Source organism: Pleurodeles waltl, chromosome 3_1 (genome assembly GCF_031143425.1).
Source record: "Pleurodeles waltl isolate 20211129_DDA chromosome 3_1, aPleWal1.hap1.20221129, whole genome shotgun sequence".
Classification (NCBI taxonomy): domain Eukaryota; kingdom Metazoa; phylum Chordata; class Amphibia; order Caudata; family Salamandridae; genus Pleurodeles; species Pleurodeles waltl.
In genome coordinates, this window is record NC_090440.1 from 171,030,020 (window position 1) to 171,057,882 (window position 27,863).

Genomic DNA, 27,863 nt, shown 5'->3' on the forward strand with positions numbered 1-27,863 from the left:
ACTAATTCGATTGCATTCTTTTGCAATAGTGCCTGCACTTCTATCTCCAGGAGATTGGAATGGTGTGTTGTTAAATTTTGTGCTTTTGGTGGTATGTTTGGAGGGAATTGTAGAAATTCTATGCAATAACCATGTTGGATAATTGCTAGAACCCAAGTGTCTGTAGTGATTTCCTCCCATGCTTTGTAATAATGACCTATTCTTCCCCCCACTGGTGTTGTGTGGAGGGGGTGAGTGACCTGTGAGTCATTGTTTAGTAGTAGGGGTTTTGTGGCTTTGAAATCTCCCTCTATTTCTAGGGAATTGCCCTCCTCTATATTGTCCCCGAAAACCTCCTCTATACTGTCCCTGGTAAGTGGACGGTGTTGCTTGTGAGGTGCTGGCTTGTGTGCTTTGACCCCGAAACCCCCCTCGAAAGGGCGTTTTACGGAATGTGCTGTAATTCCCTCTGCTCTGCGGGGAGTAGAGTGCGCCCATGGCTTTGGCAGTGTCCGTATCTTTTTTGAGTTTCTCAATCGCTGTGTCCACTTCTGGACCGAACAGTTCTTTTTCATTAAAAGGCATATTGAGAACTGCTTGTTGAATCTCTGGTTTAAATCCAGACGTTCGGAGCCATGCATGCCTTCTGATAGTTACAGATGTATTAATTGTCCGTGCAGCTGTATCTGCAGCGTCCATGGAGGAACGTATCTGGTTGTTGGAGATGGTCTGTCCCTCCTCAACCACTTGTTTTGCCCTATTTTGGAAGTCCTTGGGCAGATGTTCAATGAGATGTTGCATCTCGTCCCAGTGGGCTCTGTCATAGCGCGCAAGTAGTGCCTGGGAGTTCGCGATGCGCCACTGGTTTGCAGCTTGTGCTGCGACTCTTTTACCAGCTGCATCGAACTTGCGGCTTTCTTTATCTGGGGGTGGTGCATCTCCAGATGTGTGAGAGTTGGCCCTTTTCCTAGCTGCTCCTACAACAACAGAGTCTGGTGGCAGCTGTGTAGTGATGAAAACCGGGTCCGTAGGAGGCGGCTTGTACTTTTTTTCCACCCTTGGTGTGATTGCCCTACTTTTGACCGGCTCCTTAAATATGTCTTTTGCGTGCCGGAGCATACCAGGGAGCATAGGCAGGCTTTGGTATGAGCTGTGGGTGGAGGAGAGTGTGTTGAACAAGAAATCATCCTCGACCTGTTCCGAGTGGAGGCTTACGTTGTGAAATTGTGCTGCTCTAGCCACCACCTGAGAGTACGCGGTGCTGTCTTCTGGTGGAGATGGCTTTGTAGGGTATGCCTCCAGGCTGTTATCTGACACTGGGGCGTCGTATAGGTCCCATGCGTCCTGATCTTGGTCACCCTGGCTCATGGTGGTGTGAGCTGGGGAGTGTGATGGAGTTTGTGCTGGTGAAACGTTAATCACGGGCGGAGGAGAGGGTGGTGGTGTAACTCTTTTCACCACTTTTGGTTGTGGTGCTTGTTCCGTCTGGAACTCCAACCTTCTCTTTCTCCTAATGGGGGGAAGGGTGCTTATTTTTCCTGTCCCCTGCTGAATAAAGATACGCTTTTGCGTATGGTCCACATCAGTTGCTTGTAGCTCTTCCTCAAACCTATGCTTTTGCATTTGGGAGGTTAGCGAGTGCTCTTCTGTATAAGAGCCTGAAGCTGGGTCGCTTGCAGTTTGTTTCGGCATCGAAACTTTGTCTGCGTGTTTTTTCGGCTCCGAGGTGACTTTTTTCCTTTTCGGGGCCGAAACCTCTCGGCGTCGATCTGTTTCGGTGCCGCTGTCTCGGCGTCGAGCCGTGTCCACACCGGCATCTCGGTGTCGAGGCTTGTCTCCAGCACTTTCTCGGTCCCGAGAAGGCTGCGTGCCGGTGTCTCGACCGGAGTCGGACGATCTCGGCACTGTTTGGGCCTTTTTCGGTGCCGACGGTCGGTCACCGAATTTATGGGTCGAGCCATGGCCTGATGGCAGTGGCGTCCCCTGGGCCTTGTAAATGTTTCTTTGTGTGGTTTTCGACGTCTTACTCACGGTTTGTGTATCGTCGAATCCTTCGGAGTCTGAGTCTTGGATCGAGAAGGTACCTTCTTCTTCCTGTTCCTCGAACTCCCGTTGGGCTGTCGGTGCGGACGCCATTTGAAGTCTTCTGGCTCGACGGTCTCGGAGTGTTTTTCGGGACCGGAACGCACGACAGGCCTCGCAGGTGTCTTCGCTGTGCTCAGGTGACAGGCACAGGTTGCAGACCAAGTGTTGGTCTGTGTAGGGGTATTTATTGTGGCATTTGGGGCAGAAACGGAACGGGGTCCGTTCCATCGGCGTTCTTCAGCACGCGGTCGGGCCGACCAGGCCCCGACGGAGGATCGAAAAACTACCCCGAAGGGCACCGGAGCTCTTCGATCTTCGATGCGGTGTGGAATCTAAGTACGCCGATCCCGAACGCAACAATACCGACGAAAATCTTCCGAAATTAGCTAATTTTCCGTTCCGAAACTCGGAGCGACAGGAACACGTCCGAACCCGATGGCGGAAAAAAAACAATCGAAGATGGAGTCGACGCCCATGCGCAATGGAGACAAAAGGAGGAGTCACTCGGTCCCGTGACTCGAAAGACTTCTTCGAAGAAAAACAACTTGTAACACTCCGGCCCAACACCAGATGGCGAGCTATTGCAGAACATGCGTATCTACAGCGACAGATGCCATCGAACATTCAGTTTTCCATGCATCCTCATGCAACACAGTTAAAACCTGTTCTTCAGCATTAGGATTTAACAACACTTTCAATGCTCTTTGTTCATTCCAACCTAATAAACACTGACCACTCTCAACTACATATACCCAACATATCATTTCCCTTTGTTTGAACACTATCCTTCCTTGAAAACATCCCTCAAAGGGTATGCTGTTTTCTCCATACCTGACTAGTTCCATCTTGGATATGGATAAATCATTCTGTCCTAATTCATACCACATCTCCTTATCGATGAACGTATTCGGAGAACATGAATCCGCCCACCTACGTATTGATATACTATTTATACTCATTACACATTTTGGAGGACTATATCGATCATTGTCTAATATAAAAATATTATCCTCCCGTATCCCTTCCTCTGTAGTGGCATCGTTGAGCACCTCTATGTGATCATTGTCATTATCATCATCATCGGATGAAGTATGTCCTTCCTTCTGAACACCATTTTGTAACAAATTCACACTTTTTTTTAGCCCTTCCTGTTGATTGCACACTTTAGAAAAATGTCCCACTCTTTCGCATTTGAAACACTTGGCACTCATAGCAGGGCAATTCATTGAAGATGCTAAATGCTTAATGCTTCCACACCTTTAGCACCTTTTCTTTACATCTCCATTGCTGTTGCTTCTGTTATAATATTTACTTTTGTCAATGGCTTGCACAGATATGTTAATTGCATCTTATTTTCTAGCTCCTTAACATATCATGAAGTATCTTCTATACGTTTTGCAGCTACTATTGCTTCATCTAACGATGGATCTTTCAAACTTAACAACTTATCTTGGATTCTTATATTTTTAGTACGATTTATCAATTGATCTCTAATTATTTCCTCATGTAATTCTCTGAATTTACACATGTTTGCCAAAGTCCGCAATGCACTGACATATTGATCAATAGACTCATGGGGAGCTTGTGTTCTTGAAAAAAACTTATGACGCTCCACAACAATACTAATTTTTCTATTGTAATGATTTTCTAATGCCCCCATTGCTTTGATATACACATCTTCTTCATCCACTTCTTCATCTGATCCACCATCACCATTCATAATAACACTCACAAGCGGCAATGTCTTCAATACTTTCCTACCTTCAACACCTAAATTGTGCTTCAACAAAGCCAGTTTTCTTTTAGCTGTAAAAATAGCCCCACCCAACTGCTCTAATCAAGTTTCAACTGCCTCTTGCCAATCCTCCCAAGGCATACTTGATTCCCCAGGCACTGGCAAAAATGTGGGTGGAGGTGCTATTGATTGCATAATGTTATCTTATAGAATTAGTATATATATATAAAAAAAATAAAAAAACAGAAGTAGTTACCGTAGTCCAAGTAGCCATGCTTGTTGCTCGTTGTTATATCCATATCAAACACACAGGTGGTTCACCAATATGGTCACGGCCTAGGACGCGACGGAAGAGAAATCGGAGTACTTACCAGCATTTTATGATTCCCAAATACGGATTGCTTTATGTTATATTTCTCCAACGGAATATTGTATAGGCTGTCTATTTACACAAAATAATCCTCATTGCCTTGAGAAAGCCCTAGGTGGACTCGCCACAAGAGGGCGAAACACATGTTGGCTGAGCTTTCTTTTGTGCTCATTACCATCTCTATATCATTTGAGATTAAAGCACTACAATTCATAACTTGGATTATTGTTTCAGAATTCTTTCTTACACAACTTGGAATACTGCATGTTGAAAGGATGAAGCATATTTATATTTATATATTATCAATGGCGATTTGACGCTTTAAAAAGGTATAATAAAGTGGGACCTCACCTCTAACAAGTTGGGTTTCCTGTCACCGTACCAAAACCAACTCAAAAGCAATCCTTGAAACGCTCCTCCTACCAAGTACAAAACTGACTGTTCCTTGAAACTCTGTCACCAAAGAATTAATAAGCCCTTTATTGCCATCAAGATAAATACATCCAACACTGGCCGATCATAGTCTGCAACTGCCCACTGCCTTACAATCTTTTCCACATTCCCCATTCTAACTCCATTTCCTGTGCTAAGTAGTTGCTAAGACTCTCAGTGTTCCAATACCTCTTAATACAACAGTATGTATATGTGATTTATATAGCTCATTGAACCAAAAAGGTATCCAAGTGCTGACATAAAGAGGAGGCCCCAAGAGAGAGACTTAAAGAAAAAAAAGAGAAGAAGAATAACTAAAACAGGCAGCCATGTAGCAGGAGAGAACAGCATCTGCCCAGCTACTCGCATGAGAAAAGCCATGTTTTAACCTGTTTGCAAAACTTCAGATGGACACTTAAACATCTGATATAGATAGGGAGAGAATTCCAAGGCCTGGCAGCTGCACTTGTAAAAGACAGCACACCCCATCTAGCTTTCTTACATTGCAGCACTGTCACCTTAAACTGTCCAGAGGACCAGTGTATAGGAAGACCCAATACCAGGCAGGCAGCCATATTCTGAATGATTTGAAGCTTACTGATGGAAAATTGGTTTGCATTGAGATAGAGAGCATTACAGTAATCCAAGAAAGAAGTAATTAAAGCAAGGGTCATTGCTGCTCTCAAGTCCCTAGGAGCAAAGACCAAAACTTTCTTCAGTATGCTCACCAAACAAAAACAGGAGCGGACAGTCCTGTTGACCTGGGCATCAAAAGATAAGGCATCACCAAACAGAACCGCCAAGTTTTTGGCTACTTTCACAGGTACCAGAAGAGTTCCACAATCTACCAGCCACCAACATATCTTTTTCATGAAATGACACTCTGCCTAATAATCTAATGAATTAACTGATCCATATTGCTTAAAAAGTACCACATGAAGTGAAGAGTTATAACACCTAGAGTTCCAGGAAAATTATTACCGCATCCTATAAGTTCCTAAAGTAGCAAACTTCTTTGGTTTCTGTGGTCCATGTGGGCTGAGGGATGATAACAAGCACAGAGGTTATTCCATAGCACTCCACTTCTGCATAGAACCACATATATTCAGTATTCGCGGAAAGTAGAAGCTGAAGAGGTACACTACTGGATGTCGACCTTTAAAAAAGTAATTGGCACTCAAGGCAACATCTATATAATAAAACAATTGTAATCAGGAGGTATTACGTTCTCGCCATTTCTTCTGGTCTTTCTTCATGCTAGTGTGTGGCAATAAGGTCCGTCTGCCTCCTTAATCCCCACAGAGCAATGAAAGACAGCTATGAGTAAGATTATTTTCCCGATATGTAGTTTATGGTGGATGTTGTGTGATGTCTGACAACACTAATTAATGGCTAACTCGCTCGCAGTCCCACTTTTATCCTTGCACTATTTCAGCCTTTAAGGTTTGATTCCAAATGAAGGTGCACAGGTTTAGAGCACTGGGTAGTTTTGCTGTGTGCAGTGCTTACTGTGTGACACACATCAGATACTTAAGCTGTTCTTATGCTAACTATGGCTCTGTTGACCAACAGATATCCTACAAAGGAATGAGAATGAGTGGGTCAGTAGTCAGTATAACCAGCATGCTGGAATTAATGAGTGACAGATTCACATGAATATAGCCATAAATAGTGGTTGATTTGAGACAGTTGTAATTACTGAGGGTTTCTTAATTGGTCCTGATGAAAGACAAATGACCCCGAGAGGAAAGGTGTGTTTGCTGGAACACGTGACCCATACACGCTGGATAATTGTCTCGGATAGCATTTCCAACTGTTTTTAAGATTGTTAGTAAGCCCTCCTAATAAATTAGAATCAGGACAACATACAAATGTTTATACTTAGGATACCCTCTGAAAAATGTCAAAAAGCTCCCTTGATTGTCAAGGTCAAGCTCATCCAGATAGTTTAGGCATCTGGACGAGGACTCTATGATGAAGCATGCCACTAGTAACACTAGTGTGTGAGAGTGCTACAAAAAGCATGCAGGGCTGTCTAACATAGTGGACACAAGACAAGAATATCTGACCGTGGGTTCTCTCTCCTTGATCAATTAACAATACAGATCAAAGCCATCCAGTTATCCATGTATGGGCTTCCTCAGTGGTAAATCGTCTGTACTGACAAATGAGATCCTACCATCAATCTACATAGCCGTAGAGGAAAAGTTAGATTATATCTACCATAGCCACAAACACTTAGAATGCAATCAATACGACATAAGTAGGACAGATAGCTCAAAACGTAAAAACCATTTCAAGCTGAGCAATGAACAATTGTACACTCCGTAGAATGGAACTGAGTGCAATATTCTTAAGCACACAAACTACACATATAATCTTCATACCTTTAAACATGTGATGCCATTTATATATTTTCTATTACGAGGGAAAAAGAAAGAGGGATTACTGGTTCCCTACAGTCTTGAACACCATAACATACAAAGGTTTTATGGTCCAGGTAGTTTCACATTTTCCTTTCCTGGAGTTTAAGGTGCCTTATTGTTATTACACATCAGTAAGAATTCTGCAGCATTTTCAACTGTTCCACCTGGTGTGTGTTTTATTATCCAACCCTTATTCCAAACGTGGTCTGCTACTGGGCTTGGGCTACTAAACGGCCTGTTCTCGCTGCCCATTATAGCCTGGTCTGTTGATGTTCAGTATAAGGTTATGCAAATCTACAATCCTTAGCCAATGTGCATCATTGCTGTGAGGAGTAACTGGACTTGAGTGGACAACATTGCCTAAACTACCTCACTGAGCCCTGTGCTGACTGCACTTACTTTTCCAAATAAGTGAAAACTAATGTCTCCTAACCATGTTTATTACCACCATCTAGCAGCCCCAGCCAACCTCATCATTTTTAGTTTGCACACCTCATTACTTATTAGGAAAGCATAGACTCACACACCACTGACATTATTAACTAAACTATACCTCTAAATGTACCCTCTTGTTCTTCATGGGTACATTTGAAGGGGTGGACATTGGGGCATATTAAATGCTGTGTGCAAATATTTCCATAAATCATATAACTAAATCTCCAACTATATGGTGTGCAAAATTACTATTTTAGCGTGCAGTTCATAAACAATCAGACTAGAGCAATCAAATATAACTTTCGCAATGAAGTGCAACTCTTTTTATGGATTGAATCCCATCCATATTTTAGTGTTAAATTTGCAATGTAAATTAAGATAACAATGCACCAATAAGCGAGTAACTTTACACTAGCTACGAGGCAATTCTACTTTTCTTTGCCCTTCGTTATTTTCACCAGATGCAAATTGTGTTAATTCACTCATCGGTCAGTCTAAATGTTATTTTGCATGGGGCAGTCGTTAAAAATGCTTAAAGAAAAAAAGTGTGACTGTTTCGCATATTACGCTGTATTTCTTAGCATAGGAACATTGTGTGCACCATTCCAATATGGTGCAGAAAGCGGTTGCAGCAGTAACAGCTGTGGACAAATATTTGCACACAGATTTTTATACTAGCCACAGGGCCAGGTACACGCTTTATGCCTACTTCAAAAGCAAACAGTTTTAAAAGTCAAGCTCCATTGCTCTATTTTCAGGAAAAAAACACGGTGGACATTTACAAAGTGAGGTGCAGGCCTAGAGGGGCTGATTCACAAAAACATTTATGAGTATGGAAGTAGTAATACAGGATTGCTCTTTTATGTACTTATTCACACATTTTATGAATTGGCCTAAAAACGTCCAACTCCCTATTAGCATAAGTGGAAAGAGGACACAGCCCTTTCCATTTGTACTAACTGTATATGAGTATTCCCTGAATAATCCTACTCTAGATTTTGGGGGGTTAATTCACAAAAGCATAGAAGAGTACCTAAAATAGTATTTATTGTGCATACTCCAAAATGTCTTTGCGAATAGATCCTTGGCAATGCCTACAGGTGAAAGTGCATGATCAGTCTTTTGCTGCATAGTTTCAATAAGTGAAATGGCCTTCTTTGTGTGCAATAGCGAGGAGATAAGCTGTACAAACAAGCCTTACCTTTGACTTCACAAACAGAGCCAGGGCTTGTTTGTAAGACGAGATGGCCTCATCTGTGTTACCTTGGCAAAAGTGGGAGGCTCCCATCCCTTCACAGGCCTGCCACTGCCCCTGGATCACACCTGCAAAACACGGAACACTCAATGTCAGTCAGTCACGGGCGAAGGCCCAGTAGGCTTTTGCTGTACCTAAGAGCTGAATGCAGAGGAAAGGATATGTGACATAGGGTAGCAGATACATTCGCTCACATTTGGAAGATTCATTGTTACAGATCCTTTTGCGAAGTGAAAACGGGACAGTAGACGTCATCTCTTTTGAAGACTTCCATTGAAAAGTTTCATTCTGAAAGCAGGTGTGATGGAGCCCCACATCTTGGATGCCCCCCACCCCTGGAGAAAGAATGCATTAAAGTTAGTTTTTTCCTAAAAGTGGAGAATTTAAGCCAGAGGTGTCTGAGCTCTGCAGGTGCTTCTGTCCTGGCTAGTTTGTGACCTATGCACCTCGGATACATCCTTTATGAATTGATCGTTTTTTATAGGTCAAATGCAGTATTCGTGTCACTTACACAATGGAGGCAGTATAAAGCAAATCATGAGTTGAAACTAAAGCCAGTACTTCCGAAAGGCTAGTAGGGCTAGATTGGAATCAGTTATGTATGAAAATGTCCATAGGAACTGACCTGTTAAGATATCTCCAGATTATATATGTTTTCCCTGGCAGCACCACAACATATGGGAAGAAAGACCATTTAAAGAATCTTTAAGACAAACGAACCAGTCCTTTAGATAGCTATATAAATGCTAAAACAGGCACTTATAGTATTTGAACTAGCTTGTTTGGGTATTTTGCACAGGCAACTACCAACAGCTTCTTGTTAGTGGTGATCCCCCTTGCAAACCAGTGTGCAACTGTTAATAAAACAGATAGAACGTGTGCAAAACCTGTCATCACACATTATTCCCCAACACTTACTGAAACGGTCTTAACGAGGAGCAGAAACAAACCTGACACCTGGTGTTAATGTTTTTTTCACCTTTTGGTATCTCATGGGTCTAAATGATTAAGGGCCTCATTACGACCCTGGCGGGCGGCGGAGGCCGCCCGCCAGGATGCCGCCCTCCATAATACCGCCCCGCGGTCAGAAGACCGCGGAGGGTATTATGAGTTTTTCCCTGGGCTGGCGGGCGGTCTCCAAAAGACCGCCCGCCAGCCCAGGGAAAAACTCCCTTCCCACGAGGATGCCGGCTCGTAATCGAGCCGGCGGAGTGGGAAGGTGCGACGGGTGCTACTGCACCCGTCGCGTATTTCACTGTCTGCTACGCAGACAGTGAAATACTAGCGGGGCCCTCTTACGGGGGCCCCTGCAGTGCACATGCCATTGGCATGGGCACTGCAGGGGCCCCACGACAATCCTTACTGCCATCCTGTTCCTGGCGGGCGAGCCGCCAGGAACAGGATGGCGGTAAGGATTGTCAGAATCCCCTCGGCGGCGCAGCGAGTTGTGCCGCCTTGGAGGATTCTTAGGGGCAGTGGAAAACCGGCGGGAGACCGCCGGTTTTCCCTTTCTGACCGCGGCCAAAGCGCCGCGGTCAGAATGCCCAAGGGAGCACCGCCGGCCTGTCGGCGGTGCTCCCGCCCCCGTTGGCCCTGGCGGTTCTCTACCGCCAGGGTCATAATGAGGCCCTAAGTATGTTAAGGGAATGATGTGGAAAGAAGTGTATTTGAAATTTTTAACTAAAGCTTCGGAGGTCTATATGTTATATATATATATCTCACATTAGAGTGAAAATGTGCAATATATTTTCTTATCTTTTTTTCGTAAATGTTTTATTGCAGGTTTTAAACAATATACAGATTTTAAGGTGTCAAACGACTCTCTGATCGGGGAGTCTGGAGATCCCTCATCCATGGGAAATAAACAACGATGATGGTATATATACACATTTCTCGGGAAACACAAGATAAGCAGTCAGAGAAAATGTACACTGATTCCCATATTGTGAGCAATATAAACAGAATACCTCAATAGTAAACATTTGTAACTAAGGGGGGTGGGAGGGCAGACGTTTAGGTGACAGCCGTGGGGGTAGGGAGGGATCTTATCTTATCTTATCTTATCTTATCTTGCCTTGTCTTATCTTGCAACCAGCTACATTGAACTTGCTTAGCTGCATGGCAAGACCTGTTCTAAGGAGGAGGTACAGAAACAAACTGAATGCACAAAAAACATCTAACTTTTTTAGTTATGATTTCTAAAACTGTTTCACAGTACTGGTTAAAAATGTACCCCTTAATAAACAAAATAGCAACACCATTTTAGAGGTTTTAGAGCTGCACAATTAACAAATTCATATTTTCGGATCCATTGAGCTAGAAGATTCCCAACATTTCTCAGAAAAGGTCTGACTTCATTAAACCATGAGAAGGCTGAATTATAGCTGACATTTTTAGTGCCAAAGGATTTGTGAAGTGTAGTAGATTTCAGTTTCCCTTCAAAACCTATTACCATTTATTGTTTCAGCCATGATGAAGGGATGTTCAAGACACATTCGAGAAAGCCTGCTGTAATTTATGCAATGAATAAGTCAGAGAGGGAGAGGGAGGGTGCAATGTAAAATTGTACTGCTTGGGTCCAGCTTCCAGTAAGTATTTCAGTGCACTGAATTTTAAAAACTATCACTGCCACAAATATACCACCCAAGCTATGGAACCACACAGTGAGCAGTTAATATTCATGAAATCGGTTGCTGATGGTTTTGTGCTAGCCTTTCCTATGAACGGTGTTTTTGCACAAAAGACACACTAAAATAAAAAATAAACAGTACACACTGCCCTATTCCTATTTTTTTAAATAAATATGGGCCAGGACGAAGACTTAATTTAGGCTTCAGTAGCAGCTGAACATTTTACAATTTCTGAAGGAAACACTAAATACAGAGTAAAATTCAGTGGCAGAATTTCCTTCATCAATCGGGATAATATTGAGGAAGAAATTCAGTAGATAGATTCTATTGCATATTTAGCACCTAATTCAAAAATAAAAGTTGTAGCTCTGTATCTACAGGGAGTGCAGAATTATTAGGCAAATGAGTATTTTGACCACATCATCCTCTTTATGCATGTTGTCTTACTCCAAGCTGTATAGGCTCGAAAGCCTACTACCAATTAAGCATATTAGGTGATGTGCATCTCTGTAATGAGAAGGGGTGTGGTCTAATGACATCAACACCCTATATCAGGTGTGCATAATTATTAGGCAACTTCCTTTCCTTTGGCAAAATGGGTCAAAAGAAGGACTTGACAGGCTCTGAAAAGTCAAAAATAGTGAGATATCTTGCAGAGGGATGCAGCACTCTTAAAATTGCAAAGCTTCTGAAGCGTGATCATCGAACAATCAAGCGTTTCATTCAAAATAGTCAACAGGGTCGCAAGAAGCGTGTGGAAAAACCAAGGCGCAAAATAACTGCCCATGAACTGAGAAAAGTCAAGCGTGCAGCTGCCACGATGCCACTTGCCACCAGTTTGGCCATATTTCAGAGCTGCAACATCACTGGAGTGCCCAAAAGCACAAGGTGTGCAATACTCAGAGACATGGCCAAGGTAAGAAAGGCTGAAAGACGACCACCACTGAACAAGACACACAAGCTGAAACGTCAAGACTGGGCCAAGAAATATCTCAAGACTGATTTTTCTAAGGTTTTATGGACTGATGAAATGAGAGTGAGTCTTGATGGGCCAGATGGATGGGCCCGTGGCTGGATTGGTAAAGGGCAGAGAGCTCCAGTCCGACTCAGACGCCAGCAAGGTGGAGGTGGAGTACTGGTTTGGGCTGGTATCATCAAAGATGAGCTTGTGGGGCCTTTTCGGGTTGAGGATGGAGTCAAGCTCAACTCCCAGTCCTACTGACAGTTCCTGGAAGACACCTTCTTCAAGCAGTGGTACAGGAAGAAGTCTGCATCCTTCAAGAAAAACATGATTTTCATGCAGGACAATGCTCCATCACACGCGTCCAAGTACTCCACAGCGTGGCTGGCAAGAAAGGGTATAAAAGAAGGAAATCTAATGACATGGCCTCCTTGTTCACCTGATCTGAACCCCATTGAGAACCTGTGGTCCATCATCAAATGTGAGATTTACAAGGAGGGAAAACAGTACACCTCTCTGAACAGTGTCTGGGAGGCTGTGGTTGCTGCTGCACGCAATGTTGATGGTGAACAGATCAAAACACTGACAGAATCCATGGATGGCAGGCTTTTGAGTGTCCTTGCAAAGAAAGGTGGCTATATTGGTCACTGATTTGTTTTTGTTTTGTTTTTGAATGTCAGAAATGTATATTTGTGAATGTTGAGATGTTATATTGGTTTCACTGGTAATAATAAATAATTGAAAAGGGTATATATTTTTTTTTGTTAAGTTGCCTAATAATTATGCACAGTAATAGTCACCTGCACACACAGATATCCCCCTAACATAGCTAAAACTAAAAACAAACTAGAAACTACTTCCAAAAATATTCAGCTTTGATATTAATGAGTTTTTTGGGTTCATTGAGAACATGGTTGTTGTTCAATAATAAAATTAATCCTCAAAAATATAACTTGCCTAATAATTCTGCACTCCCTGTATAGTAGCACTTCTATGAACAGGTGCATATTTGCTACTTTAGGGAGTTCACAAACTTTCCAAGTAGTATGCTTGGAAAACTGCTCCAGGTGCAGTTTTCCAGACTTACCGCTCGGAATTCAATGCAACGTATTCTCAGTGCTTCCATTTCCTTATGGCATATTGTTTGTAGTGCACAATTACAAACTGTGGAAATGCAGCACAATGTGTAAAAGTATATTTCTTTAATTTTCTTTTTTTTCACTTCCACAACACTCTAAGTTTGGATGGAGGTGGTCTGTCCCCCTTCCCATGTTGGAAAGGGAGTTGCTCTATTTCCAGGATGGTAAAGGTTCGATCAGAGTTTGTGAATGCTGACAAATTCCAAAGCCATGACTGGCTGACTTTTCACAATTCACGTATGGACCACTACTGCAGATTTCTCGTGATAACATTTTTGTTGTAAAAACATTTTCACGGTCATAAAATTGCTTTTTGATTCAGATCCTATCAGCTTCCTGCAGAAAGTGGAGACTTTTTAGTTAGCCCTGAGTTCTAAATTGAGATCACAGTGGAATAATCCAGGGGGCTATTATTTTGGCAGAAATAAAGCAGTGCAAATAATGCCTATTCGTCTAGAATAGCCGAGGTAATTCAAATCATTCATAAACAAAGCCTTTGGAAATGGCCAAGAAAAGGCTTGTGTCAAGTGTTTATTTGTGAAAGAACAAATGCTGGTGCCCAAAATTCTACCCAGAAGCCGGCTGTAAGGCTTTAATCCACTATCAGTACTCCCACACGCCCTGTCCTTTTTTTCACTCTGGAGGATTCCTGATTTCTCCCTTTGCGACGGTCTGCAACTCTTTAAATATCTGATGTGGAAAAATAGGTCTCGTCCCCATAAAAAGGTTCTAGTGGTCCCCACTAGCTCCAATTAAGCAGTACTTATGTCGCAGATTTAATGCTGGGATTTTCAGTCATACATTCTGTAAGCAAAGGTCAGTTTTGATACTTGTTACCTTATACCAGGCTTTGCCAACGAGTAGATCAGGAGCTATTGCTAGCTCTTCAACTACCTGTGAGTAGCTCTTCTGTGGGCAGCTCAATGAACTGAATTAGAAGCTTTTGCTTGGCTGAATTATACCAAAATTAAAAAAGCATGAGATGAAAGTGTGTGCAATTTCTCAACTCATAAGTTGTTTGTAAGAAAATGGTTGAATTTCCAAAATATATTTGAAACTGTTATTTGAGTGACTTAAATCAAATGGTATGGAGAAGATTGAATACTTATATAATAATAACTAGATGCTAGCAGAAGTGCAGCTATGGCTGTCATGTGTTACACATGCAGAGGCATTCCACAACAACAAAACATTTTGTACATCATGGCTGGCAACCATGTCTGTTGCACTGAGATAATCACTACTGGTAGTCTTGAATATGGTGGCCATAATGTAATCAAGCCTTAAGTGGTTACTTCTATATCTCTAATAATATTAGTCACTAAGGAGGATGTGTATTGAACATAAGTAGCTCTTATTTCAGAAAAAGTTGGACACCACTGCCTTATACATACTTGAATACTCTTATTAGAACTTGCCAGTGGGTTTTTAAGTTAAAGTCATAAAAAACACAAAGGGAGGCATTTACTAACATTCAGCACAATGCTGCTGTATAGTTATTTGTCAAGCTACCACAACATGTAAATACTAGATCCAGGTTCACCAAACTAATGTTGAAGTCTAGTACAGGGGCATTTAAAGCAGCTCTACCAAGCCCTGATGCTGAGCTGTGAAGGGGCCTTCAGAATGTGTGGTTGCAAAAGTTTGGGGGCAAAAGTTCCTCCTAGGTATTTCTTGGCATGAGACCCCAACCCCTCCAAGGCGCCAAAAAGTGTGATTTTTGGTGAAGTTGGAAGGGCTGTAGTACTGAAGAAGAGCAGTTTTTCCGTAAGTGAAATGATTGTTCTGAAATGTAAGTGATACTTTAGTGCTGGCATTCTGATAAAAGTGAGAGGTGACTTGCAACCATATGCAGGTTTCCCACTGCTTTAGGGGCCTTTGAAAATGCTAATCATCACACTTAACATCTACATGCAGCTTTCTGAAAGGACGCGCCTTGGAATTCATCAAACTGAAAGTGTTTCTTTGTGTCTTCCTTAGCTGCCCCCCCCGGCACGTAATACAATGGCACATCACTGGCAGACAGGCCTAGCCAAGATAGTTTGTAAAGCCTGAATTATTGAAAGCTTATGTTTACATATTTTTAAAATAGTTTTTACATAGAGACAACATGTGCATTGTAGAGTTGTAGAGTTGTGAACAGAGGGCTAAACATGCAGGCATAGTAATTTCCTTGGGAAATAGAGTGCCCTGGCTTTGTTCATAGGTAGCACTGCAGAATTCCTGCAGGAATGAGACCGAACAAGAAATGGTAGTTTCATATTGCCTGATAACCCTTTCAAGGCTAAATGGCCATGGATGCAGACTGTGGTGGGATCGAGGCTAATGCAAAACAAAACAATTATTAATCAAATAAATGTATTCAAGGGCAGTTGACAAAATCTTGGGATGGCTCACTGAATTTGCAAAACACAATACACAACATTTCTCGATTCACAAAAGAAAGGTTTAGGGCCATATTTATACTTATTGACGCACAACTGCGCCAACGCAGTTGTGCGTCAAAAATGTTAACGCCGGCTAACGCCATGCCGGCGCCTTATTTATGTAATGACGTTAGCCGGCGGAGCTGACTGGTCTGCGTAAAAAAAAATGACCCACACCAGGCAGCGCCGGCGTAGGGGAAAATGGAGCTTGGGCGTCAAAAAATGGGGCAAGTCGGTCTGAGGCAAAAAATCTGCCTCAACCCGATTAGCGCCATATTTTTTCACTTCCACCCTCCATTGACATGACTCCTGTCTTAGCAAAGACAGGAGTCATGCCCCCTTGCCCAATGGCCATGCCCAGGGGACTTCTGTCCCCTGGGCATGGTCATTGGGCATAGTGGCATGTAGGGGGGCACAAATCAGGCCCCCCTATGCCACAATAAAATTAAAAAAAAAATACTTACCTGAACTTACCTTAATTTCCCTGGGATGGGTCCCTCCATCCTTGGGCGTCCTCCTGGGGTGGGCAAGGGTGGCAGGGGGTGTCCCTGGGGGCATGGGAGGGCACCTCTGGGCTCCTTCCGAGCCCACAGGTCCCTTAACGCCTGCCCTGACCAGGCGTTAAGAAATGACGCAAAAGCGGCTGGACGTCATTTTTTTTGACTCGCCCACTCCCGTGCGCCATTTTTGCACGGGAGTTTAAATAAGGCGCACATGCCTTGGAGTCATTTTTTAGACGGGAACGCCTACCTTGCATATCATTAACGCAAGGTAGGTGTCCACGCTAAAAAATGACGCAAACTCCAAGATCTTTGTCGCTAGACGGGTCTAACGCCAAAGTATAAATATGGAGTTAGCTTTGTGTCGGATTTGCGTAAAAAAAAATGACGCAATTCCGGCGCAAACAGAGTATAAATATGCCCCTCAGTATTTAGTTTCACTTAGATTATTGTCAAAAAGATGTCAGAAAAACTTTGAGCTCAGAGGCCAATGTATTGTTTACGCAACAAAGATAAATGTTAGATTTTTCTAATAACAGAGCTGGCAACAGGAGCTGAATTCCTAGCAACACAGAGTAAATAGAGCATGTTTAGATGGCCTCTAAAGTATTCAGTGCGAGCTCCATTGTGTTTTAAGAGACATTTGTGACTATTGCCAGAATTAAGGGCAGTGGGAAGCGCGACGGGTGCTGCTGCACCTGCCACACCACCACATTGCCGCCGGCTTGATTATGAGCCGGGGTCAATGTTAAGGCCCTGTTCACCGCTGGGCCGGTGGGCGGAAATGCTGCAATGAACTTGTAAAAGGGCCGGCGGTGTTCTGGCTGCACTGGCGGTCAGGTGGTGGTACGTGTTTGGCAGGCGGCCTCCACCGCCGACCAAACTCGTAATGAGGGCCATAGTCTTGAGTATGTCTTATTTGCTCCATTTACTGATAGAAAACCTGGAAAAAAATGTGTAACTGGCCATGTGCCATTGTTTTATATATTATTTACATTTTCAGGGTAACCACCATGGGAAACGGCCTTTTCTACGTGGCCAGAGCCATGTAGTCCGTAATCATGCAAGCGTTACCACAATTGCCTTAATCAAGCATGTGTCGGAACCACGCAAATGAGTGGTTAAGGCACCATGCATAAGTGTCGTTCAGGCACACAGCAGGTGAGGGGGGTTTAGGACAAGGCGGTGAAAGTTTTAGGGCTCTTGGTAGGGGGGTCAGCGTAGTTTTTAGGACAGGGAGGGGTAGGATTTAGCGTTCAGGGTAGGGGTGGGGGGTTGGGGTAGTTTTTAGGACAGGACAGGGTCGTTTTTAGGGTTCAGGGTGGGGGTGTGGGGCGTTGTAGTTTTTAGGACAGGGCAGGGTAACTTTCAGTATTTAGGGCAGGAGTGGGGGTTGGGGTAGAGGAACACGAAGGCTGGGTAAGTGGGGCTTTTTAGGACAGGTGAGGTAGGTTTTAGGGTTCAGGGCAGGTGTGGGAGGATCAGGGTAGTTTTTAGGACAGGGTGGGGGAAAGTTTTAGGATTCAGGGTGGGGGTTGGGGGTTGGGTAGTTGTTAGGACAGGGCGGAGTAGTTTTTAGGGTTCAGGGTGGGGGACAGGGCAAGGTAGCTTTTAGGGTTTAGGATGGGAGCTGGAATCGGGGTAGATTTTAGGACAGGGTGTGGTAGGTTTTAGGGTTAGGGGTATTTTTTAGGACAGGGTAGGGTAGGTTTTAGAATTCAGGGTTTTAATTTTTAGGACAGGGCAGGATTGTTTTTAGGTTAGGGCAGAGTAGCTTTTAGGGTTTAAAGTAGGGCGGGGGTTTGGGGTAGTTTTTAGGATAGGGCGGGGTAGGTTTTAGGGTTCAGGGCGGGTGGTCATGGTAGTCTTTAGGACAGGGTGGGGTTGGTTTTAGAGTTCAGGGCAGGGCAGGGGGTCATGGTCATTTTTAGGACAGGGAAGGGTAGGTTTTAGGGTTCAGGGAGGGGGGGTCGTTGTAGTTTTTAGGACAGGGCGGGGTAGGTTTTAGGGTTCAGGGTGGGGGCAGGGTAATTTTTAGGACAGGGCTTGGTAGTTTTTAGGACAGTGCGGGGTAGGTTTTAGTGTTCAGGGCAGGGGTAGGGAGGTTGGGGGGGTTGTATCACACAACCATGCATGTCGTTACCACATATACCTTTACTAAGCATGCATTTACAACAAGATTTGTCGTAAAGACATACGTGGTAAAGAAGAGGCAGTTGTGGTATCGACCGTGTTGTTAAGCCATGCGTGGTTCTGTCATACAACCTTCAAGAGTCATGAGGTGACTGGAGAACATGAACATGTGCTACTAATTAGCCTCCCCATTGGTAAGGAGGTGAAGCCAAAATTTTAATATTAGAGAAAAAAGAGCAACATGTGAAAGAATGCATAACTGGGGATAGTAATGAAGGAGACATTTAAAAAGCCCGTGACTCACAAAGAGGAGTAGGAGTTGAAGGGCTGCCTGCGTAAGGCTGGAGACTAAAGGCTTCATTAAAAGTCAGCTAGCGGGCTGCGAAGATGCTGGGGTAGCTAAAGCACCACCGCCATAGCTGCAGCCCTCCTGCCATACTTAATGTTCCCCGCAGTGTAATAGGGAAACGGTCACCGAAAATGCTCCCATGCAGCTCAATTTTGAACAGACAGACAGAAACATTTTTCAAAGGAGCTTTGGCAACTCCAACAGGTTTAGCTAGCAAGCTATCATTTACAGTTTAAGCAATTTGTACTGACTTTGCCAATGCTTTTTAACATTACGTTGCTTGCTTTCAAATGCCTTTTACGTAATTTTAAGTTACACAGATTTTTGTTTTATTAGCCCTTGGATTTAGGAAAAAACTATAAAAAGAAATACCTAAATATTTTGCTCTGTATATGACCAAATTGTAGGACAGTAAATGGTTTTGCCTGTGACCATTGAAATGAAATGTAGCCTAAACAACCGCGAACAAAATTAGCCTGTTGACCACCCCTAAAATCCATCATATGCAGTGAATATCAATTTTTTTGTGATATATATATATATATATATATATATGTATGTAGGTGAATTGAGTAAACCTAGCGAAAAGTCAAAGATACAAACAAAGAATGATTGGATGGGACATGCAACAGAAATCATCACTGTCAGGCTCACAAGAAAAACTAAGGTGCATATTTAAGAGCCCGTAGTGCCTCTTTGCGCCACATTAGCATCATTTATTTTTCCGCTAACGTGGCCAAACAAGGCCAAAATTTTCACACCAAATTTACAAAGTGGCTCAATGCATGCTTTGCACCATTTTATAACACCTTGCTCCACATTCTGCCTGCGCCAGACATAATGTATTCTGGGGGGCCCATTAGAGGGGTCAAATAGCGCAAAGAAATCTAAAATATTTATTTGCGTAATTTCTTTCTCCATTTTTAATGCTCAGAGAAGGTGTTAAAAGGGGCATGCCATTGTTTTCAATGGGCCCCTAAGTACTGCTCAAGGTTAGCACCAATATTTTGGTGCTAACCCTGAACAGTACAGGAATAGCACCAGAAATTCTGATGCTATTGCTCTCTACCCTGCACCATGGTCCATCGTATTTTAAATATGGTGCACGCATGGTGGCGGTAGGGGAGTGCAAGGGGCTGCAAAAAACGTGTTGCTACATGTATTGTGGCGCCACTGTTTTTAAATCTGGCCCTAAATGTCTGGAAGTGTCACCTCTCTTCACAGAGAAAGACATTTCTTCACTTCTCACTGGTTTAAGGATAATCGGTGGAGGCTCTGGGCACCACTGATCATCAATCAGGAAATGGTATCAAATATGGCAAAGTTTGATCAAAATCGTGGTATCTTCAGTAGTTCTTCACCATAGAAGAAAACTGTATCTGTTACAGGTTAGTACCGGAGGGGCAACATTCATACGATGTTGATGAAGAATTTACCACCACAGAATATCCATCCCTTTCTGGGAAGGACATCCTGCACTAGGAACTTATCACTTCTGGCAGGTGGGTGAGCTAAATCTTGAGACAGGCAAAGTCAGGAACCATCACCTGCCTTCATAAAGAAGGAGATTTCCCCACTCTAAAGTTAATCAGGAGATGCTCCAAAAGTGAAGCTTCAATTGGGAAACAGGGAGCCAAATGTGGCATGCAAAGAGAAAATGTGAGAAAACATATTGTTGGAGAGTGGGTCATTAGTTGTGTGGTATGCACAAGTAATAGATTTGCACTCAACCATCACTGGGAACCAAATACCTCATTGTAGCGTTTGACTCTTATAGGGTAGAGTTGCAGAGCAGTCCAAGGCTTACTCAAGAGAAGTGGTGTGGGCTAGTAATCACCATTCACAAGCACACAAGAATAACGCTCAATAAATGATTGTTTATTCTTTTGATAAAGTAAAAGTAAATTTATTACACACACAGTTCTCCATACTATGCAACAATTTACAAATATACACAAGCTGATGGAATTACTTTTGGATGATATATTGCGTAATCATTCTTGTCTCTCTCAAAGGAAGATATAAACAGCCTACATGGCAAAAAATTCACTTGTATTCCAATGCGATATTTGACTGTAACTTGGAGTGAGAGCACCTAATACAGACAGTAAAGTACATCTACTTTGATCACTAGTGGCTGTCAGTCTCATTACTCAAATAAGCATCAGCAAGAAACATGTATTGGCATGATGGAATGATTTGTGCTGTTACGATTACTCTCAGCATGATATACGGAGTCTAACCACACGCCTAAAGGGTGGTGGCAAAGGTGCATTATTTGCCACATTGAAACATTCTACATAAAAATTATGCACCGTTGACAAAGTCCCTAAAGGACATCACTTGCTTGTTAACAGTTGTGTAATACCATCTTTTTACCTCATAGGGTCACTTTGCATATGACCATACATCGGTCACAACATTGGCCACAATTCTGCAGCCGTACATTTTTAATAACATTTAGCCTAACATGCTACCATTTGACCATAGTACTTTAAGGACTCCATCACTCTAAAAACACCTGTAATTACAGCTTTTCACCCCTAGAGGGTGTTCACCATAATAACAATCCTTTGTTATCACCATTCAGGCCACAAGGACAGCAGCCATGATCTTTACTCCGTGAGGGCGCAGTTCCACCTCCCTGAAACAAAGGTTCCAGCAGGGACTAAGCTGGAAAACACGTTGGAACTCTTGAGGGCTTATCATTTTCAAGTTCCCTGAAACTGAGGGTGGGGAAATTTGATTACTTATTGGGGGAGACTGTGCTCCACCTGCAGCTCCCCCTGCACTTGGTGATCCTTTGGTGGTGACTCCGTTTTCCTGGGGTCATCACCATGCCTAAATGAGTAGTTTTTGTAAGAATTCAGGTTGGGTCCCACAGGGCATTATGGGGTGCTCCTCGAGGAATGTGCATCTTTGATTAGCAGTTCTCCCACTGAGCCGGGGAGAGAAGCTCTGTGACTTCAGACTCCTGGGGGGATCTCTTTTTCACTGCGTCTGGTCCCACCTGGACACCGCCCAGGTTAGGTGAGTTCCAGTTGGAGAGCAGCACAAGGAGCCCAACCCCGGCCGCTCCTGGTGGCTCCTCGCCCGGCCAGCACACTCCAGTGTTGGTGCAGGAGTCTGCACTTAGCTGCTGTCTGGCAGCACCAGCGGTCAGATGTTCACAGTGCAGCTTTCGAGCAGGCTACCTGGGGGGAGGGCACGCCAGTGAACCCACATGTCTTCTGAAGGTCTGCCCGCTCCTATGGGCAGATGGGGTGTGGTGTTGGTTCACTCCTGCAGGCTGACGCGGTGATGATTGCGGCCCTCTTGATCGCACAGGGAGAGTGACAGCACTCCCCTGGCCCTCTCCACACTACGGGGCCCAGGGGTGGGGCCCTAGCCCCTCCTGGGTGGTTATTTTCAAGGGGAATGTGACAGCGCTCCGTGGCTTTGGTTTGGGTTCCGGCCCCACCCACATATTCATTGCCTTTGGCCGCACTGGGTCCCAGGATAGGGTCCGGGGCCCTTTCCCAATTGTGGCAGGGAGCACAATGGAGGCCCCCCTTTCATGAGATAACTGGTCTCTTTGGAGCCACAGGATGGGGTCTGGGGCCACTTTCGTTGCAATGAGGGGAGTGCAACGGCACCCCCGTGCGCTTGTCTTTTTCTTGGGGGTAGTGCCTGGGCAGTGGCACAACCCAGGGGCACAGACCAGAGGGGGAGGAGCCCAACAACCTTCACTGCTCATGCCAGAAAGGTCAAAGTTCACAGACCTTCCAACAAATATAACTCCGGCCAAACTGGGCCAATTTGGATGAATTTTATCTCTTTTTGCTCCTGGTGGTGAGCCCTTGCCACCTCTAGCACATTGTTTAGGCCTCCTGGCATCGAAGTTCCCCAACTTGGTAGGGAGCCAGTCCCACTGACTCCCTGCACCAGCTTTCCATCTGAGTGCCCTTCTCTCTTCTGGGCAGCGCGCTCTCCTTGCACCAGGACCCAGTCTCTCCCCCAACTGGTCCTCAGGTGGAGTGAGGGGACCAGCTTATCTGGTCCTGGGGTGTACTCCACTGGTTCAGGGGTCATTCAGAGGTAGAGTCCTTGCCCCCGTGGCCAGTCATGGGATTCTTCTTTCCAGCTGTCCATGATGCCTGTCTTCAGTCCCAGTGTTCTGCAGGGAAGTACACCCAAGAGAGAACTCTCTCACCTGTGCACAACCTTTTATATGGGGGCAGAATTGTCCAGCAGGGCTGCGCCTCTGAGCTATCCTGATTTGCCACATCAATTCTCTGCCCCGTCCCAACTTTCCTGCACAGTCTTTTGGGATAGCTCAAAATGGCATCATCAAGGAGTCAGTTGCCACATGTGCTCTGAGGGACTCAGCCCCTCCTCTCTGACATTCCTGCCAGGGCCTCACCCAGCAATTCCTTCAAGGAGCCCATCCTCGTTGAGGGGCCCTGGCACGGAATGACAGCTGGCTGATTGATGCAAGGCCCTGCTCCTGTATCTTGATAGAGCAGTAATTGGCCCTGATCCTGAGTTGAGAAAGACAACATTCCTGGATGACCAATAAGCTAAACAGATATGCTTTTGCATTGTGCTGCATTGTTCTTTTCATACAGGTTACAGTGTACATTGGTGAGACTCTGAAGTCTGTGGACCCTAGGGAACTGAAGTTGGGCCCTAGGCCAGCCTTTCCCATTGACATATAATGGAGTGTCACTACAATGAAGAGAGTATGCACACTGACTATCCCTCACAAGTGTACACCTGTAGGAGGCTGGCCTAGTTTGTTGTGGTACCAAGGGGTACTTACACTCTGCACCAGGTCCAGTTATCCCTTATTAGTGTAGAAGAGGTGTCTAGCAGCTTAGGCTGATAGAAAATGGTAGCTTAGCAGAGCAGCTTAGGCTGAACTAGGAGACATGCAAAGCTCCCGCTATACCACTGGTGTCATATGCACAATATCATAAGAAAACACAATACACAGATATACTAAAAATAAAGGTACTTTATTTTTATGACAATATGCCAAAAGTATCTCAGTGAGTACCCTCAGTATGAGGATAGCAAATATACACAAGATATGTGTACACAATACCAAAATATGCAGTAATAGCAATAGAAAACAGTGCAAACAATGTATAGTCACAATAGAATGCAATGGGAGCACATAGGGATAGGGGCAACACAAACCATATATTCTAGAAGTGGAATGTGAACAACGAATGGACCCCAAACCTATGTGAGCTCGTAGAGGGTCGCTGGGACTGTAAGAAAACAGTGAGGGTTAGAAAAATAGCCCACCCCAAGACCCTGAAAAGTGGGTGCAAAGTGCACCTAAGTTCCCCAGAGATCACAGAAGTCGTGATAGGGGAATTCTGCAAGGAAGACCAACACCAGCAATGCAACAACGATGGATTTCCAGACGAGAGGACCTGTGGAACAAGGGGACCAAGTCCAAGAGTCACGATCAAGTCGGGAGTGGGCAGATGCCCAGGAAATGCCAGCTGTGGGTGCAAAGAAGCTGCCACCAGATGGTAGAAGCTGTGGATTCTGCAGGAACGAAGGGGGCTAGAAACTCACGTCGTGAAGAAGCTTGCAGAGGTGTTTCCGTGCAGAAAGACCACAAACAAGCCTTTCTAGCTGCAAGGGTCGCGGTTAGGGTTTTTGGATGCTGCTGTGGCCCAGGAGGGACCAGGATGTCGCCAATTGCGTGATGAGACAGAGGGGGCGCCCAGCAAGACAAGGAGCCCACTCAGAAGCAGGCAGCACCCGCAGAAGTGCCGGAACAGGCACTACGAAGAAGAGTGAACCGGAGCTCACCCGAAGTCACAAAGGAAGGTCCTACGACACCGGAGGACAACTCAGGAGGTCGTGCACTGCAGGTTAGAGTGTCGGGGACCCAGGCTTGGCTGTGCACAAAGTAAATCCTGGAAGAGTGCACAGGAGCCGGAGCAGCTGCAAATCACGCGGTACCCAGCAATGCAGTCTGGCGTGGGGAGGCAAGGACTTACCTCCAACAAACTTGGACTGAAGAGTCACTGGACTGTGGGAGTCACTTGGACAGAGTTGCTGAGTTCCAGGGACCACGCTCGTCGTGCTGAGAGGGGACCCAGAGGACCGGTGAAGCAGTTCTTTGGTGCCTGCGGTTGCAGGGGGAAGATTCCGTCGACCCACGGGAGATTTCTTCGGAGCATCTAGTGCAGAGAGGAGGCAGACTACCCCCACTGCATGCACCACCAGGAAAACAGTCGAGAAGGCGGCAGGATCAGCATTACAAGGTCGCAGTAGTCGTCTTTGCTACTTTGATGCAGTTTTGTAGGCTTCCAGCGCGGTCAGCAGTCGATTCCTTGGCAGAAGGTGAAGAGAGAGATGCAGAGGAACTCTGATGAGCTCTTGCACTCGTTATCTAAAGAATTCCCCAAAGCAGAGACCCTAAATAGCCAGAAAAGGAGGTTTGGCTGCTTAGGAGAGAGGATAGTCTAGCAACACCTGGAGGAGCCTATCAAAAGGAGTCTCTGACGTCACCTGCTGGCCCTGGCCACTCAGAGCAGTCCAGTGTGCCAGCAGCACCTCTGTTTCCAAGATGGCAGAGGTCTGGAGCACACTGGAGGAGCTCTGGGCACCTCCCAGGGGAGGTGCAGGTCAGGGGAGTGGTCACTCCCCTTTCCTTTGTCCAGTTTCGCGCCAGAGCAGGGCTGGGGGATCCCTGAACCGGTGTAGACTGGCTTATGCAGAGATGGGCACCATCTGTGCCCATCAAAGCATTTCCGGAGGCTGGGGGAGGCTACTCCTCCCCAGCCCTGACACCTTTTTCCAAAGGGAGAGGGTGTAACACCCTCTCTCTGAGGAAGTCCTTTGTTCTGCCCTCCTGGGCCAAGCCTGGCTGGACCCCAGGAGGGCAGAAACCTGTCTGAGGGGTTGGCAGCAGCAGCAGCTGTAGTGAAACCCCGGGAAAGGCAGTTTGGCAGTACCCGGGTCTGTGCTAGAGACCCGGGGGATCATGGGATTGTCTCACCAATGCCAGGATGGCATTGGGGGGGCAATTCCATGATCTTAGACATGTTACATGGCCATGTTCGGAGTTACCATTGTGAAGCTATACATAGGTAGCGACCTATGTATAGTGCACGCGTGTAATGGTGTCCCCGCACTCACACAGTCCGGGGAATTTGCCCTGAACAATGTGGGGGCACCTTGGCCTGGCCAGGGTGCCCACACACTAAGTAACTTAGCACCCAACCTTTACCAGTTAAAGGTTAGACATATAGGTGACTTATAAGTTACTTAAGTGCAGTGGTAAATGGCTGTGAAATAACGTGGACGTTATTTCACTCAGGCTGCAATGGTAGGCCTGTGTAAGAATTGTCAGAGCTCCCTATGGGTGGCAAAAGAATTGCTGCAGCCCATAGGGATCTCCTGGAACCCCAATACCCTGGGTACCTCAGTACCATATACTAGGGAATGTTAAGGGTGTTCCAGTATGCCAATGTAAATTGGTGAAATTGGTCACTAGCCTGTTAGTGACAATTTGGAAAGAAATGAGAGAGCATAACCACTGAGGTTCTGGTTAGCAGAGCCTCAGTGAGACAGTTAGTCATCACACAGGTAACACATACAGGGCACACTTATGAGCACTGGGGCCCTGGCTGGCAGGGTCCCAGTGACACATACAACTAAAACAACATATATACAGTGAAATATGGGGGTAACATGCCAGGCAAGATGGTACTTTCCTACAACACCCATCTCATAAGGCCTACTATAGGTCACCACTCACTCTGCATGGGCTCTGCTGTTCTAGGCTACCGAGGTGCAGTTTGTGAGCTAAGCAAGACAGGTATCTCTTCCCTGTGCACCCCTCACACGGGTGCACACGCATGTGTAGATGTGATCATGTGTAACCGGCACTGGGCCTCCTACTCTTGCTGCATCACAGCAGCCTTTGCTTAACAAGGCACCACCGGCGGTAAACACGTGCAGTCAATTTTACCATGAGTTTACTGTGTGTGCGTCCCAAACTATGGGGCTCCCTCACAGTAAAAAGTCAAAAACCAGGTGATCCAAAAGCAACAAATCTGGGCGGACCAGATAGTTAGAACCACCACCTCACACATATGCTTGTATTCTTGGCTTAACATCAAGAGGCCAGGTATCATACTTTATGTCTTTTTGATGATGTGTGGTCCATAACTGGGCTGCACTTTACTATGCCAGTTGGCCTGGAGATGCTGCAAGCTGCTGCTGAGGGGCTGCACTGGCACCAGCTCTGGATCCAGGCCTCCCTCCTTTCACTGTCCTTAGTAGCCCGGGAGCAAGGGGCAGAGGGAGGCAGAGAGCTAGGCCGCTGGCAAAGGGGACCCTCCTGGGCACTGGACCCAGGTAAGACTCCTGTTTTTCTTTCTCTTCTCAGTGCACACAGGGGCCCGCACTGCGCATGGACAATATTTGCATATGAAGGGGGTCTGTGCTTGAAAAAAAGGAATTGTGTGGTCACAGCTCCACTTGAAAAGAATCTATCTCCTCAGAGTCCCTGGGAAAGGAAGTGGTGTTATGCGGTTCGGTGCTGAGGCTAGCAGGGAGAGTTAGAGACCCGGGGAGCAACAGCTGCTGAGTGGTAGTCTGGCAGCCCCCGACAGATAGTGTGTGGCCTGAGAAAGTGCCTTAGAGCCCAGTTGCAAGCCAGTCTAGGCACTTTGTGAAAATACAAAGCTGCTGTGGCGAGCTGGTCTGTTGCTGCTATTGCTGGGCCCTGAAGAAAGGGAGGTCTGAAGCCGTGTGTAAGTCCAGTGGAAGCGACTCCAAGGCTGGTACATGACAGGGATTGTTCTTGGCACTCCGTAGCAAGTTTGTGAAGGAGGGCAGTTGGTGAAGGGAAGTGTGCAGGTGTGGTTGAGAGCAGCGGACTCCAGGCTGGTGGGCTGTGTCAGCACAAGAGGCTTGAAACTGCAGCTTTCACTGTCTATGGCATACCACCCTGGCCGCCCGACCCTGCTTAACGTTTCCAAGATCGGGAGCAT

At 45.3% G+C, this 27,863-nt stretch overlaps 1 protein-coding gene across 2 annotated transcripts in view; it reads right to left on the reverse strand.

Annotated features, from left to right (window-relative positions):
- LOC138283889 (tetratricopeptide repeat protein 24-like) overlaps window positions 1–27,863 on the reverse strand; it is a 304,911-nt gene that overhangs the window by 198,758 nt on the left and 78,290 nt on the right. For both annotated transcript variants that reach the window (XM_069222092.1, XM_069222094.1), the window contains exon 5: window positions 8,664–8,785. In XM_069222092.1, the coding sequence (XP_069078193.1) occupies window positions 8,664–8,785 (122 nt within the window). The remainder of the gene's footprint in view (window positions 1–8,663; window positions 8,786–27,863) is intronic.